Source organism: Dendropsophus ebraccatus, chromosome 11, assembly GCF_027789765.1.
Source record: "Dendropsophus ebraccatus isolate aDenEbr1 chromosome 11, aDenEbr1.pat, whole genome shotgun sequence".
Classification (NCBI taxonomy): Eukaryota; Metazoa; Chordata; class Amphibia; order Anura; family Hylidae; genus Dendropsophus; species Dendropsophus ebraccatus.
This window is the reverse complement of record NC_091464.1, coordinates 79011774-79030090: the sequence shown is the minus strand read 5'-3', so window position 1 is coordinate 79030090 and position 18317 is coordinate 79011774. Positions and strand designations below refer to the sequence as shown.

At 44.8% G+C, this 18317-nt stretch overlaps 1 protein-coding gene across 1 annotated transcript in view; it reads left to right on the top strand.

The window, feature by feature from the left end:
• Positions 1–370: 370 nt before the first annotated feature.
• TRPV2 (transient receptor potential cation channel subfamily V member 2) overlaps positions 371–18317 on the top strand; it is a 55702-nt gene continuing 37755 nt past the window's right edge. The window contains exons 1-3 of the mRNA XM_069945598.1: positions 371–689; positions 8846–9137; positions 16999–17141. Of these exons, the coding sequence (XP_069801699.1) occupies positions 8920–9137; positions 16999–17141 (361 nt within the window). The 5' untranslated portion in view covers positions 371–689; positions 8846–8919. The remainder of the gene's footprint in view (positions 690–8845; positions 9138–16998; positions 17142–18317) is intronic.

Here is an 18317-nt window from a genome sequence, read left to right as displayed (position 1 = left end):
AGCACAGCACAGCATGGGAGGTTCAGTCACCCAGGAAATCTACAGCCACATACATAAGAATGATTTCCTGTATAGTATAAAGTAACAGAAACTCCATCTAAAGGCTACTATATACTGTATACAGACAGAAGTGTGAAATAAATAACCTCAAGGAGGAGCAAAACAACTCTGCAAAGAGACCAGAGTACAATGGAGGGACAGACAGAGAAGAAAGGGAGGGATTGTGTGAGCTAGAAGAAAAGGGGGCACTCAACTACTACATGGGAGGGGGAAGAGGGGTTTACAGAAGGGACTGGGTGTCAGCATTGGAGCCAGGGAAGTCTTCCTACTATATAAAGTTCATATAAAGAGGTCATATCATGGTCTTATAGGAGATAAAATCTATATCTAGGCAGAAAATGCTGCAAAAAGTGACTATTCCTCCATCTATCCACCACTTCTCTCCCCAGCACACAGGGTTAACTTCTCACAACGTGACTTATAAAGACAGCCAGTCCATCCAATGGCATGCAAAGGCTTGTAGATGGGGTTTTAGGCACAGCCTGAGTGTTCTAGGCTTCTATTGCTCTGCATTGGATCCTGATCGGTGAGTTCACATTGCACATAGGACTTGCTGAGTGTCTTGTCACTTTCTGCCTGTCTTTGGTGGCTTCATCTACCAGGAGGGAGAGCTGAGACCTGCTGAGACAGTAAGTGCTTCTTTAAGTCCTCTGTAATCTTTAGCAATGACTCTTCTACCTCTTCTCATTAGTTTTACATGGAAATGTTTTTGATGTAGTTTTACTAGGTTGCTGGGGAGTGGACAGAGAGGGTGTTTGGTAACAAGGCTTCATATTTAGAGGGTTTTTAGAAAAGCTTGAGGTGTTTGCAGTGAATTTCTATACAATGATGAGTTATAAGGAAGATATAGAGATGAGAGGGCTATGATGGGGGAATGGGGGCTTCTTGGACCCTGTGTCTGGGGTTCTCTTGACTATTGGCATTGCACTGGGATCAGTCTTAGAAATCAGTCTCTTAGTGGTGAATAATCTAACAGGATGAAGGAAGAATACAGTATCCTAACATAGGAGAGAAGCCAGCTCTTGTATCACTTTGCCCTTGCCATCCTGTGTTATTGCATTAGTTTTTATAGCTTTTCTCTTTAGATACTCCTCTGCGTTTCATTGCTACATTATATCATGGTCTTAGTCTAGTGGAAAGTCTAATAGGAACCATATGTAATACACCAGCTCCTCTTGCTGCCTTCCAGGGTGTGTCTGGGGCTTCGGTCATACTTGCTCCAAGTTTACACGTAGGAATTCTTCCAGTCTGGTCAGCTAGATTTCTGCATGGGGGAGTCTATGGGATATATACATACATATTCTGCATGGGGGGTCTATGGGAGATAAATACATATATACATATTCTGCAGTGGGGGAGTCTATGGGAGATACATATATATATATATATATATATATATATATATATATATATATATATATATATATATACATATTTTGCATGGGGGGGGGCTATGGGAGATACATACATACATACATATTCTGCATGGGGGAGTCTATGGGAGATACATACATACATATTCTGCATGGGGGAGTCTATGGGAGATACATACATACATATTCTGCATGGGGGAGTCTATGGAAGATAGATACATACATACATATTCTGCATGGGGGAGTCTATGGGAGATACATACATACATACATATTCTGCATGGGGGAGTCTATGGGAGATACATACATACATACATACATACATATTCTGCATGGGGAGTCTATGGGAGATACATACATACATACATATTCTGCATGGGGGAGTCTATGGGAGATACATACATACATACATACATAAATACATATTCTGCATGGGGAGTCTATGGGAAATACATACATACATACATACATACATACATACATACATATTCTGCATGGGGGAGTCTAGGGAAATACATACATATTCTGCATGGGGGAGTCTGGGAGATGGATAGATAGATAGATACATACATACATACATAATACATACATACATACATATTCTGCAGTGGGGGAGTCTATGGGAGATACATACATACATACATACATACATACATATTCTGCAGTGGGGGAGTCAATGGGAGATACATACATACATACATACATACATACATATTCTGCATGGGGGAGTCTATGGGAGATTACATATTCTGCATGGGGGAGTCTATGGGAGATACATACATACATATTCTGCAGTGGGGGAGTCTATGGGAGATACATACATATATACATACATACATATTCTGCATGGGGGAGTCTATGGGAGATAGATAGATAGATAGATAGATAGATAGATAGATAGATAGATAGATAGATAGATAGATACATACATACATACATACATATTCTGCAGTGGGGGAGTCTATGGGAGATACATACATACATACATATTCTGCATGGGGGAGTCTATGGGAGATTACATATTCTGCATGGGAAAAAAATCACATAAGAACTGGGGAGATGATTGTGAGAATGAGGGGTCCAATGAGAGTCATGACATCTCATGTAGTGTGGATGTGGATAGAGTTTGTATATGACTTGTCGCATTTGTGCTTATACATACAGACCATTGAAGTATTTGAGGGTAGTGGATGCCTTCCTTGCTGGGAGACTCTAAGGGCTTGTGAGGGCTTGCCAAAATCTGATAGACTGGAAACGCTTCATCACATTGAGGGCTATTTCTGGTCATTTTACATGGGAACAAACATTTGAGAAGAATAGAATCTCTCTACAGTCTGCAGGATTTAACCCATTAGCTATCCCCACTTTTTTATTGATTTCATATGTTTAACAGTTTATGCAATGAAACCTCTTTGAGAAGACCCCCCCCCCCTCCAAAAAAATATTTTTAAAAAAGCACTGAAAAGTGGTCTTCTATAGGGATGGTCTTCACAAAGAAAATGGCCACTATAGTCTCACTGTATGCTTTGTCACTGCCACCCCTTTACCTGTTGTGTTCCTATGGCATTAGGCATGCATTTTGTACAGGAAATTGTACTGATCTTTTGCAATACCATCCACACCCTCAGTATCCATTTTAGGAGTATATTGTACAGGATCAGCCATCTTAGCTAACATGTCTTTTTAGTATATAATATCACATAATTATATAAAAATAATTTATATATATATATATATATAATGATAATAATAATAATAATAATAATAATAATAATAATAATAATAATAATAATAATATATAATTGAATTTCCTAGTAATATATATATATATATATATATATATATATATATATATATATTCTTATTCTGGTTTATTCTACAGCTGGGTTACATATATCGGATCATCCAGACCCCTCTTCAATAAGAATACTGGATAAAACCAATATGAATGTATTGCACCCAACATCATATCTGGTGCCCTATAGGCTGACATGGGGCATAGCTCTTGACCTATGGACAATCCTGCATGCAGTGATGTATGATTTGCTGTAATGATATGTGAAGGCTGCTATGCAGACCACCAGAATCTATATATGAGTCTATATGAGTCTAGCCTTATGAGAAATGTATAAATGAGTTTACAACTGGGATTTTACAATTGGGGTAGTGTCCCTAAACACTCTGATGCTATCCAATCACTGATGACAATGCTAGACAGTACAAGGACACGCCCCCTTGACAGTGGTAACGCCAGATTTTCCTTTTACTCGTAAATTTCTAGGAGGAATAGAAGATGATCTGCACAATGCAGAGGTCCAAACATGACATAATCCACAATTGTTATAGTCCTATTTACCATAGAAGTTACATACATTGGGGCACACTCTATAATAGCCTATAGGAGTTACATATAATGAGTCCCCTGAGGTCATACAGGGCCCGATGGAAGCACTGGAGATAGCTGCCGGCACGTGCACCCTTTCCTGTGGTGTCTTCCATTCAAATGATAGGGCATCATGTAAAACATAAAGAAAATATATGTAAAAATGTATGTACTGGGTGCTTCAGCTCAGCAATCCTGGTGGGTATGCAACATTTAGTAAGATCCAGGGGATGACATCTGTTGTACAGGTCACAGCAGAAGCAATAAAAACGGGAGATCCAATTTTCAAGGCCCATGTAATATATGGGTTTGCTACAGAATCTTCCTAGGACATTGCCCAGTGGCTTCTCCCCACCACGCCAGCATAGAGTGGTGGATCCTTTCCTGACCAAACAGAAAGAGATCTTAAGGATGCCCTCACCCTGTGCTAAACATTTTTTTCCCTCCGCCATCACATGACCTCGCTGCAAGGCTGCAAAACGTGACAAAAACACCAGAAAAAAAAACACCAAAAACATACGCACAGCAAAGGCATCTTTGAGACAACCCGAGCAATCCCATTGAAGTCTATAAGAGAAAAAACGCCACCCCCTCAGCATGCCACATTTTGGAAGAACTGCCAAAGAGCCTCAAAAACTCCAGAGAGGAGAGAAAAACACCAGGGGGGAGATTTATTAAACATGCTGTAAAGTGAAACTGGCTCAGTTGCCCCTAGCAACCAATCAGATTCCACCTTTCATTTTCCAGAGAGTCTGTGAGGAATGAAAGGTGGAATCTGATTGGTTGCTAGGGGCAACTGAGCCAGTTTCACTTTACACCATGTTTGATAAATCTCCCCCCCATGAGTGTAAGGCCGATCATAAACTTCCATTGACCTCCAGCTAACATCTGGCCACTGGTGTTTACGCAAAAAAACAAAAAAAACAACACCATGGCGTTTTTTATTGGCGTTTTTCCAAGATTTTAAGGCAGTGTGAAGTCAGCTGGTGGGATGGGGAAAAGCTGCCAGGGAACACCCTGATGATTCATGGTTTGGGCAGCAAGAAGGGGATGGCAGGTTCCCTTTAAAATTAAGAATAAAGTTAAAGTTTATTCCTGACTTATAGAAGACATTTGAGGGAGTCAGGTTACTAGCAAAGTTCATATAAAATTTTATGATTTGCTTAAACAGTAATAGACAAGTAATAACGGCTCCCTAGACAATTGCAGTTTACTTGAGTTCAACATTGACCGTTACCTGATAGGATCCGTATTGATTTGTTATGGGTGGATTCACATGTTCAGATGTTTAGAATTGCTTTATAAAGAGAACAATGTCTTTCCTTTATAGATTTCCTCCATATATGACAAAAACCTGAATATGGGAACAGACATTGGAGCTGGATTGAGTGAGATTCTCTCTAGGTTCTTATAAGGAGACGGCCCTCAGCTAGACGTCCATGTTCTTCATTTCAGACAAACCATAAAAATAACAGAGAATTCAGAAAACTATATTGGATTCTCGCCAGTGGTTACAGCTTTTTCCACTAAAATCACTTTCCATGTGTTTCCAGAGATTCCCCCCGCTCTGTATAGTTATTACAGCCCAGAGTTATTAGATGTGTAAACAGGCAACAGCCAGGGGGTGCTGTAGTTTGGATGTATCTCTTTTAACTTGTTAGCCCCTTCCATTGTAGGTAAGAAGCCAATGATCATGTTTATTAGCCAGAGACCCGGTGCACTCACAGCTCCGCCCCCGAGGAGCACAACACATCCTGCAGTGAACTTATCTTTATACTTTATGCAATCTCAATTATAACAAGTATATAAAGTGTTATGTTATAGGTGGAGGAGGAGAAGGAGCCACTCCCCGCCCTCTGCTGTGTCTATAAACAGTCGGACGTAATGAGGAGTCTGTCCTGTCTTGTATAAATAACATTTATAGGACTATTTTTAGGATCTTATTATTATGTATATAACATGTAACCGTGTGGAGAGGGAACGTTGGATCTATCATCTTATACAATGTGCTGGATACAGGTCATTACATTGCAGACAGGTTTCTATGACACAGGAAAGGCTGGAGTCAGCGACCTTTTAGGAAAATGTTGGTGTAACCTGAATGCATGGAAAGTATGTGCAGCAGAAAATGGGAATGTTGCACAGAAGGCGTGGCAATGTTTCTGGATTCTATCAAGTATACTTTCCCCATATTTTACATGTTTCTGTTCATGGTTAGGGGCAACTGAGCCAGTTTCACTTTGCACCAGTTTGATAAATCTCCCCCTGTATACAGCAGCTTTTCAGGACGAGAGCAAGGACTCCAAACTTTTCAGTCTAAAGTCACAAAGTAAATCCTTTACAAAAAATACTGCCTATATTAAAGTGACTCTGTTCCCACAATCTGACCCCTCCAAACCGCTTGTAGCTTCGGATAGCTGCTTTTAATCCAAGATCTGTCCTGGGGTCCGTTCGGCAGGGGATGCAGTTACTGTGCTAAAAAACTACTTTTAAACTTGCAGCCCTGTGTCAAATTAGCAGCTGACGGTACAAGTGGTTTTGGGGGTGGCAGATTGTGGGTACAGAGTTGCTTTAAAGGGGATATCTAGCACTGAAAAAACATGGCCACTTACTTCTAGAGACAGCACCGCTCTTGTCTCCAGTTTGGGTGCAGATTTTGCAACTGTGTCGTTGAAGTGAATTGTGCTTAACTGCAAACCGCACCTGACCTGGAGACAAGAGTGGTGCTGTCTCTGGAAGAAAGTGGCCATGTTTTTCTAATGCTGGACAACCCCTTTAAGTGTTACATACCACTGGATCTGTACCGCTGCGCTCAATCAGCTGACACAATCCTTTGTTTATTTGATTATCTCTTTCTTGTTATTTTTGACAGTATTCCAATATGTAAATCAGGTCCGTTGTGCACAGGAGGAAAGCCCGGGAACACCAGTTCAAAGCTATCTCCCCCTTCCCGTAGATGACATGTGCCTCCTCTTCTCCTCAGTCCCGCCACCAGTATCGTGCCCAGCCAAGCCTGTCAGCGAGACTGGATCTCAGAGCCGTCATCAGATTGAATCACCAGACTATACCCCATTCTGATGACGGCTCTGAGATCCCACCGCACTGACAGGTTGAGCTGGGCACGATACTGGCGGCGGACTGAGGAGAAGAGGAGGCACATGCTATCTGGGAGAAGGGGGAGATAGCGTTGAACTTGTCTTCCCAGGCTTACCTCCTGTGCACAATGGACCCGATTTGCATATCGGAATACCGGCAAAAATAACACAAAAGGGACAATCAAATCAAAAAAGGATTGTGTCAGCTGATCCAGCACAGCGGTTCAGATCGGGTGGTATTTAACTCTTAATATAAGCGCTAAGGTGGTTCATCCACTTTCAGGGTTTAAATAAGGGTCGGGAGGGAAATGTTTTTAGTTAAAAAAAAAAAAAAGCTGAAGAACAAGAGGACACAGTGAAAGGTTACTGGGGGAAAGATCAGAAGCAATGTGAGAAAATATTACTTTACTGAAAAAGTAGTAGATGCTTGAAAAAAACTTCCAGCAGATGTGGTAGGTAAATCTACAATAACTGAATGTAAACCTGCCTGGTGTATACGTATATCTATCCCAAGATAATAAGAAGGGAAATACTAATAGGGCGGACTAGATGATGCTGGGGGACTTGACATCAGTCAAATTATGGACCAGGAATGAGATACATGGAGTTAGATGTAAAGCTTAAAGGGGTTATCCAGCGCTACAAAAACATGGCTTCTTTTCCCCCACTCTTGTCTCCAGTTCAGATGTGGTTTGCAATTAAGCTTCATTTACTTCAATGGAACTGAGTTTGAAACCCCACCCAATCTGGAGACAAGAGAGGGGAAAAGTGGCCATGTTTTTGTAGCGCTGGATAACCCCTTTAAACCCGGGCCGCTGTGATCAGTGTAATCTTGCCTCTTTGCTTGTTACTATTCTATATTGTGATTTTAGTCAAGACACATTGGGAAAGATTCTCCAAAACTAAAAAGAAACATGGCAGTCACCCACAGAATTCGGTTCAGTCATCGGTCTGGGTGTTATCCCCAGGAACCATTCACACTTATATAATATGAAGCACAAGCCCAGCAGATGGTCCTGGAGGAGGAATCCATAAAAACCATCCATAAAAACTGTATGAGCTCCCGGGAACGCACTGACTTCCTGTATATCCTGATCTGTCAAAGTAGTTTGGATAAAAGTTTCCAAAGTTTCCATATTGGCAAGTAATAATGTTAGAGCCCATGAGCTCATCTATTAGTACTACTGCATGGCTACATGACCATATCCTGTCAGCTGAGGAGGTCAAAGGGGAAGAGAACATCAAGTCTATATTTTCTGCATTCGGAAGTGTGGGAAACCATCTGCTTTTTATGTTCTCTCTTCCTATGGAGACACTTTTTATGTTCTTTTTTTATTTCAAATAAACTGGTGTCAGACTCAGAACATGCCAGAGATTTGTAATTTACTCATAATCTCCAGTATTCCAGTATTTATCAGCAACTGTATGTCATGCAGGAAGTGGTGTAGACGCAGTGCTCTTTGCTGCCACCTCTGTCCATGTCAGGAACTGTCCAGAGCAGGAGAGATTTTTTATGGGGATTTGCTACTGCTCTGGACAGTTCCTGACATGGACAGAGGTAGCAGCAGAGAGCACTGTGTCAGACTGGAGAGAATACACCACTTCCAGCAGGGCATACAGCAGCTGATAAGTATTGGAAGATTGGACAAGTTTTATTAGTAGTAAATAAAAAATTTCTGGTACTTTTTGGCACCAGTGGATTTGAGTTTTTTTCTGAACTAGCCCTTTAATAACACCCTAGTAAATGGGAAGTAGTTTCTTTATTAGATAAAACCTAGATGTTCTGTATGGAAAGCCTGTGCCACTGTGGATTTGCCTATGTATACAGCTGACAGCTGCTGTTCCTGCACAGGTGACTCACAGGTAATAAGTAAACAGTGCGGCAGCGTCCCTGTCCCATCTTTGTCTCACTTCCACCCTGCTCTGTCCTTCAGGTATCAGCAGCAGATGACGGCTGCCTGTCCACCAGGAGCCCTCTAAGCGTATAGCTGCCCTTCTACAACCCAACATGTCTAACTCAGACAATGAAGATGGCGGAACGTCTAAAAGGAGGTTCTCCTTAGAGGTTCATGACAAGGATTCTATCGCTGCCTTTGGAAAAGGAGATGGAAAAAGGGATGCAAAACCCCCCATGGACTCGGCGCTGCAGAAAGAAAGTGAGGATATCCCCCCAACTATCGGCTTCAACTTTGACTTTTTGGGGCCAGCTCAAGGAAATGGCGGCAAGTAAGTGCACCGGTCATGTAGCATTTCATATTTATAGGATATGTTTGGTTTTATTGTTTAATAGTATGAAAGATGGAGCATATTGCTTCTGGTAGGTACAGCTAGGGTCTCCTTTACCATGGGCACATATTCAATTCTCTATCCTAGCTTTGTATACAAATATCCTGGCAGAGAGGTTTGTAGGTGCCCACCCAGCAGCGGAGCTATGCCCCCACATATCACATCTCTCATAACAATGCAGGTGAAAGCAGCAAAGCCAGGGCGGTGCGTATACTAGCATACTGGAATATCGGGAACCCCACTATAATTGCAGCAGATAGATGGCCGGACATGTCCTGTCTCCCTCCATTGTGGGGATCAGGTGGTAAGAAAGCGACGGCTATTTTGCGCAATATTTCCATATGTTCCATAGCTGACAATGGAGGATGTATGCAGCCACCTCTATGGATATTACTGGGTGGCTCCAATAATCATATACATTGACCTCTATTGCTTATCTATACGCAGAATTACATTGCATCTGTAAATGTTGGGAACATATAAACAGTATTTACTAATACAACTGGATGCAGCTAACAACTTACACTATTTCAATAAAAATGATGGGAAAAAAATCTTAAAGGGGTTGCACACCAAACAATAATTTTTTTTCAAATCAACTGGTGCCAGAAAGTGCCAGAGACTTGTAATTTAATTCTATAAAAAAAAAATCTCAAGTCTTCCATTACTTATCAGCTGCTATATGTCCTGCAGGAAGTGGTGTATTCTTTCCAGTCTTACACATTACTCTCTGCTGCCACCTCTGTCCATGTCAGAAACTGTCCAGAACAGGAGAGGTTTTCTATGGGGATTTGCTCCTGCTCTGGACAGTTTCTGACATGGACAGAGGTGGCAGCAGAGAGCACTGTGTCAGACTGGAAAGAATACACCACTTTCTGCAGGACATACAGCAGCTCATAAGTACTGGAAGACTGAAGATTTTGAGTACATTACAAATCTCTCGCACTTTCTGGCACCAGTTACTTTAAAAGATTTTTTTGTAAACTACCCCTTTAAACTGACAATAGTATAATAAAGTATTAGGCTATGTTCACACACAGTATGTTTGCTCAATATTTTTCAACCAAAACCAGGAGTGGAATGAAAACTGTTGAAATTTAGTGGATGGCCGTCGTTTAATGGCAAATAACCGCTGTTGTTTTAAAATAACGACCATTATTTCCTGTTAAATGGCAACCATGGGGAGAAGGAACAATGTAATGTTTAGATGAGCATTTATTGGTATTGTTTGATAGGTTTTCTGGTGTGGCTTGTGTGCCCAACGTTTAATCATTACCAGCACCTCTAATATGCCGGAGCTTCTCCTTCCCTAAGCTGCAGCCATTATGTTCAGGATTCGTGTAGCGATGGGGAAAAGCAAAGGATTATGAAGTTTGCTGATGGGGTTGTGTCTGCAGTCAGAGTACAGAGAGCAAATATTACAGCGCTCAATGTGGCTTACGATTCCATTACATGGGTATTAGGATCTGACATTTAGTCAGGGTAGCATGTAAAATAATGCACTGCCTGCCATATACAGTAACATAGTGCACCGCCTGCCATATACTGTAACATAGTGCACCGCCTGCCATATACTATAATATAGTGCACCGCCTGCCATATACTCTAACATAGTGCAACACCTGCCATATACTGCAACATAGTGCACCACCTGCCATATACTCTAACATAGTGCAACACCTGCCATATACTGCAACATAGTGCACCACCTGCCATATACTGCAACATAGTGCACCACCTGCCATATACTATAACATAGTGCACCACCTGCCATATACTGCAACATAGTGCACCACCTGCCATATACGGTAATATAGTGCACCGCCTGTCATATACTATAACATAGTGCACCACCTGCGATATACTGCAACATAGTGCACCGCCTGCCACATACTCTAACATAGTGCACCGCCTGCCATATACGGTAAATAGTGCACTGCCTGCCATATACTGTTACATAGTGCACCACCTGCCATATACTGTAATATAGTGCACCGCCTGTCATATACTATAACATAGTGCACCACTTGCCATATACTGCAACATAGTGCACTGCCTGCCATATACTCTAACATAGTGCACCGCCTGCCATATACAGTAAATAGTGCACTGCCTGCCATATACTGTTACATAGTGCACCACCTGCCATATACTGTAAATGTGGTGTCCCACCACGGGTGTTGCTATTGGTTACACCCTTCGTAAAAGCCTGTACATATTGTACTTGAGTGGTGATGAGTAGTGATAAAGTTTCGCCACTAGATGTCACTGTATTAGGTATCTGTACTCAGATGCTGCACGGCTGAAGTATGTATAGGGTTATTGTTTATTTGTGTGTCACATGGATCTGTGGACCTATGGGAATCTTTTCTTCTTCTATCCTATCACCTCTCTCTTTACTTCTTCCACTGCACTCTTTACTCACTCACAGCGCACCTTAGAGATGCTGAGGAAGGAAGTCACATGGGTAGAGGAAGTGTATGAGTCTTTGTGTTGGACATTGTAGAGGAAGGACGCAAGCTAGAAAGCTCTCTACAGAGGTCCTTCTCTGGGCCCTGGCCCTCTGCCAGGTCCCGGTACTCTCAAGCAAGTCGGTCTTAGTCAGATCCCTGTATGGGTAGGAAGCAAGACAAGACACAGCTTACAGTTTCTTCTTAGTCTATTCTACACAGCACTTCACGACAGTGTTAAACTCCTCAAAGGAGAGGACAAGTGAGGGATAACCCCAACCCACGCAGTGGACTAGGAAAGTCACAGAGCAGGACAGTATCCACAGACAGCAGTAAGCTAGGAACTGATCCGGATAGAGCAAAGTTGCTAAGGGCTATGATCTCGCAGTGTGGTTGTCAGCAGGAAATCCTCAGTATTCCGCTCATCCCAGGTAACAAGGTCTGAGGGCTTGTGTCACCCTCATAGGATGGTTCAGCCGTGGGCATTAGGTGGTGTGAAGACCCAAAGGTCAATACACGGCAGGGGTGGATTAACTTTACCATAGGCCCCGGGCTGTTCACCAAGCCAGGGCCCCCCCACCCCACTGTAATTATGGCGGCACTAGCCTGGCGTTCATAGTACAGGACAGATAATGTCATAATGTCCTGATTTGTGCAAAATTGCCATGAAAAAAACTGTGATTATTTGTAAATCATGGCGGACCCTGTCAAAGTGAAGCTGTATAACTTGCTGCACACAAGTACTTCTCAAGTAAAAACGAGATTATTTATCATAAAGAGACTTTGTGATTCTTCTCTTCACACCGACACAATGTACACTACAACCTAGGGACATTTCCCCCCCTTTCTGTGGGTGGCAGTTCCGATAGTCCGGCAGGGTCACTACACCACTCCGGCCCACCGTGATATCATCCCAAGGGACCCCGTAGCAGCCCGGCAGGACACTGGCCCTTTAAACTGAAAGCAAACATGCCATCACACCTGTGTTTCCAACTGGCACTGGCGTCACATCATAACATCTTAAAGGGGTATTCCCCCCAAAATTATTTTTGCATTAATACATTGCCCACCCGTAGCTTTCTATCTTTCCAATATAAAGTTATTACGGATTCTCACAGTTTTGCTGTTATCTAGCTTCATTCACCCCCACTAAACGGCATAGAATCATCAAATCTCAGTCCAACCCGACACGCTCCCTGCTCCTGGCCCCCACCCTTCGAGACGGCATCACGCGTCCTCCCTCTCTTTAATGGGCTGGGTTAGCGCTTCTAACCAGGCTCATTGAAGTGAGGGAGGACAGTGAGACAGTGACAGCTGCTGCTGCTGTTCACTGTCTCCCTCCCTCTCTGACAGCAGCCCCCCCCCACTGTGTAACCCCATTCCCCCCACCCCCACTGTGTGCTCCCCCTCACCCCGAAGCTCACCCGCCCCGCACCCTGTATGCCCCCCAGCGGCCGCTCCTGCGAATGCAGCCCCAGCCCCCACCCCCCCCCTCATCGGGCGCCCGCACCCCCTGACCCCCCCCGCCCATTTCGCCCGGTCCCGCCCGCGGCAAGCAACCCCCCTCCCCCGCATCTCGGATCACCCCCCGGAATCTCGGCCGATGCCCAACCGCCTGCCCGCGGCACGCACCCACCGGTCCCCCCGCGACTCACCGGCGGAGGCACTCCTGATGACAGCTCCCAGTTACATGCGGGCTCCCTTCCTCCGCCACAACTAGAGCTCCCAGGTACATGCGGGAAACAGTGCGGGCTCCCTTCCTCCGCCAGCCTCGCATCTTGCCAGATGGCCGCGGCCTGCAACAACTACCCTCCCGCCCTTCTTTGCATCTCTCCCGATGGGCGCCCGCACCCCCGATCACATCTCGGATCGCCCCCCCCCCCCCCCCCCCGCCCACCCCACATCTTGGCCGATGGCCACCCGCGGCACGCATCCACCGATCCTCCGCGACTCACCGGAGGCGGCACCCCCAATCAGGGCCGTCTTAACAGCATTATGGGCCCCTGGGCAGAGGTGCGAATTGCCCCCCCCCCTCATCCCCCATCCCCCCCCTCCCTGCGGCCGCCGCCATCAAACCCCCCCCCCCATCTTTGCAACCCCGCCCCTAGCCAGTACAATTACTTACAATAAAAAATACAAATTATTGTGAACATAAACTTTAATTCACAACACAGTCTCTCAGCAGAACAAAAACAAAAAATAACCGTGCGTGCCGCCTCACCAAACCAGACCAGGTTGGCTTCAAAGTATCCAAAAAACGCAATGGAGACAGCACTTCCAACAGCAATCTGCAGGGTTTATTGTCACACCAGTGCAACATGTCTCATATATACAGAGGGGCAACAACATGACTATTATATATGAGAACCATGTTGTCTCCCTGTATGTATACTGTATACTACAATATACAGGGAAACAACATGGCTTGTATATAGAGAAGGGCAAAACAACATGTCTTATATATACAGAGGGGCAACAACATGACTATTATATTATATATGAACCATGTTGTTTCCCTGTATACAGAATACAGGGAAACAACATGGTTCATATATAATATAATAGTCATGTTGTTGCCCCTCTGTCTATATGAGACATGTTGTTTTGCCCTTCTCTATATATATGCCAGATAACAAGCAACAAATATTACCACCGCATACTGACTAACACCACCGCTGCTGCTGACTAATCCACTGTACACAGATCACTATCACCTCATCCAGTCATATAGAGGTACCCAGCTCTACACAGGTTCTGTACACCATATACAGTATATTACAGTGCAGATACATCAAGTGACTCACATGGGACGTCTTCTCTGAGTTCTTCCCTTTTCATCTTCTTCTCCATTTGCCCTGTGCCGTTATGAGAACTTCTCCGAGCCACGAAGCCACAGAATCTGCCAGACAGACATATTAGGCTCCACACTCTGTCACCATCCTCATCTCTCTACACACTGCACATCTGTATTGGCCCCTTATAGATAGCTCCCCCTGTATTACCCCCTTATAGATGGCTTCCCCCTGTATCCCTCCCCCCATAGATGGCTCCCCTGTATTCCCCCCTTATAGATGGCTCCCCCCTGTATCCCCCCCCCCCCGTATAGATGTCTCCCCCGTATTCCCCCCTTATAGATGTCTCCCCCCTGTATCCCCCCCCGTATAGATGGCTCCCCCGTATTCCCCCCTTATAGATGTCTCCCCCCTGTATCCCCCCCCCCCCCGGTTAGATGGCTCTACCGTATTCCCCCCTTATAGATGGCTCCCCCCTCCCATAGATGGCTCCCCCATATTCCCCCCTTATAGATGGCTCCCCCTGTATCCCCCCCTATAGATGGCTCCCCCTGTATCCCCCCCTATAGATGTCTCCCGTATTCCCCCCTTATAGATGGCTCCCCCCTGCACAGCAGATAAAAAAAAAACAAACGCACAACTCACCTACCATCGCTCCCCCGTCGCTGCTTCCTCTCCTCTTCTGCCCCCGGCTGATGCGTCGCTCCCTGGGGGATTCTCAGGGAGCGCACACATCAGGAAGTTCAGTGTGCGCCCGGGCCGGGACTTCCGGTACAGGAAGTCCCAGTGACGCGCACTGAGGTTCCTGATGCGTGCGCTCCCTGAGAATCCCCCAGGGAGCGACGCATCAGCCGGGGCCGGATTTCCTCTTGCGACCGCAAGCAAGAAAGTGCTTGAGGTCGCAAGAGAGAGAGAAGGAGAAGGGGAAGGGGGGCGCGCAGGCCCGTCTTACCCATTGGGCAGGGGCCCCCTAGGACGCAAGGGGCCCCGGGCAGCCGCCTACCATGCCCAATGGGTAAGATGGCCCTGCCCCCGATATGACAGCTCTGCTGGGGCCAAACTAGAGCTCCCAGCATGCTCAGCCTCCATCTCAGCCCGCACCAAGCCCCCATCACCCCCCCCCCCGGTCGCATATTGGCCCGCAGGCTAATAGCCACCCACCCTCGCATCTCGGCCGGCAGCACCTTCCCGCCTACCCCCCCTCCCCCCGTGCGCATCTCGGTCCGCAGGCTAAAAACACCCCCCGCGCCTTTCAACTGACAAGCGGTAAGACCTCACATTCTCGTTCGCTCACTCAACTCTGCTATGCAACTCACTCAACCCTGCTATGTCACTCAACTCTGCTATGCCACCCATTCAACTCTGCTATGCCACCCATTCAACTCTACTATGCAACCCATTCAACTCTGCTGTGCCACCTATTCAACTCTGCTATGCAACCTATTCAACTCTGCTATGCTACTCATTCGACTCTGCTATGCAACCCATTCAACTCTGCAACTCATTCAACTCTGCTATGCCACTTATTCAACTCTGCTATGCAACCCATTCAACTCTGCTATGCTACTCATTCAACTCTGCTATGCAACCCATTCAACTCTGCAACTCATTCAACTCTGCTATGCAACTCATTTAACTCTGCTATGCAACCCATTCAACTCTACTATGCCACTGATTCACAACTCTGCTATGCAACCCATTCAACTCTGCTATGCCACTCATTCAACTCTGCTATGCAACCCATTCAACTCTGCTATGCAACCCATTCAACTCTGCAATTCCACTCATTCAACTCTGCTATGCAACCCATTCAACTCTGCTATGCAACCCATTCAACTCTGCTATGCAACCCATTCAACTCTGCTATGCAACTGTGCTATACAACTCATTCAACTCCGCTATACAGCTCACTCACCTCTGCTATGTCACTCATTCAACTCTGTATGCCACTCATTCAACTCTTAACTCTGCTATATCTGGTGGATATCAGCTCTGCTACATCATGGACCAATCAGATATAAGCATTGCATGATGGGAGATGTAGTTTTCTGGCCGGCGCCATGTTGGATATAGTTTGGCTTTTTTTAAAAACTCATAACTATGGAACGGAAGCAGCTAGAAAGACGGGAGACGGCTCTCAGGGGGACTTGGTGAGTAAGACTAGCTAGGTTTGGGAGCATTTTATTTTTTTAGCTCTTGAGGGGAATACCCCTTTAATACCCGGATCGGCTGTATCTCGGCCATACTCCGCCGGAGTGGCGTCACACTTTACCACCTAGCAAGGGACCGGCCGCTCCTCCCACATAGCACCTCAGGGGCTCACCACAAAAATAGTGCACTGCCTGCCATATATACCCCCCTTATATTCCCCCGCCATCAGCCGTGCGGGGGATATGGGCGGCGTATGCCATAGAGAAAGCAAGAATCTGCCTAAAATACACCAAGAGCACAACAATGATAAATCTCCCCCATTGTCTATATACCAGATACACAAGTGATCTGACAGTAAAACCTGTGTATAACCGCAGCCTTATATATGGAATACTTCCTTATCACCAGAGCCCCAGACATCGACCCTAAAGACGTCTACACCAGAGACAGAATATTTGCCGCCGTGGCTAATGAAGATACAGAAGACCTGGCCGGCCTGCAAAGCTACCTGCAGAAAACCATGAAGAAGCTGACGAACAGCGAATTTACAGGTGAGAGAAGATGTCGCTGGGAGATATTCTAAGGTTGTGTTCACACAGTGTTTTTGCAGTCCATTCTTTCCATCCATTTTATGAAAATAACGGATGAAAACGGATTAAAAGAAAAAAAAAAAGGGTGTATTCGTGCACACCCGTTTTGATCCGTTTTTTCACTGCCTTCTGTTCTAAAAAAAAAACAAAAACGATCAAAACACGAAATAAAAAAAGGGTGCATTTTTATCCATTTTTTTAATTTTTTTTTTTTTTTTTTTTTTTTTTTATAATGGGAGGCAATGGACTGCACCAGCAGCAATAATTTAATAAATGCAGAAGGCCGGAGAACCCCTTTAAGAACACGCTGTCCAAAATGAAAAAACCCTATAGGTAATCCAAAATCATTTTTAATGGATAATCCCATTAGTCCTTGACAACGTGTCTACACCAATACAGTTTAAAGGGGCACTCTGGAGAAGAAAAATGTTTTAAAATCAATTGCTGTTAGAAAGCTACACAGATTTGCAAATTCTTCTATTGATAAATCTCTGGTCTTTCATGGCAGCAGAGAGAAAGAATACTCCACTTCCTGCAGGACATACAGCAGCTAATAAGTACTGGAAGACTTTATTTTTAATAGAAGTAATTTACACATCGGTATAACTTTCTGACACTGGTTGATTTTAATTTTTTCCCTAGAGTATCCCTTTAATGTCTCTTTATTTAAAGGGATTTCCCATGATTAAAAAGACTTTCTGTCTAATAAATGAACACCTATTTATATTTAAACTTATTTTACTTTCCTCCTGCTCCTGGTGCAAATTGCCTCCTCTGTTCTTTACCTTTCCACCCTTATTGTGTTGTGTATATCTTGTAATAGACTTCCTGTTCCTGCTGTTCCCTCTAGCTGGGATTTCACCTTACTCTCCCTCCTCCTATGCCTTCTTAAAGGGAACCTGTCACCCCCGTGCCGGAGTGAAGGCCGCTCGACCCCCTGCTAGAGTTCCGAATACTTACCCCATCTCGCCAAGTCCCGCTACTGGAGCCGGTCCCGGGGCGGAGATATCCTTGCCAGTAGCCCGGTGTGCGCTCTGCATAGATGAGTCCGATGCCCATAGAGAATTAATTGAGCCGTCATTTTCTATGGGCGTCGGACTCATCTCTGCAGCGATGGGGATATCTCCGTCCTGGGAC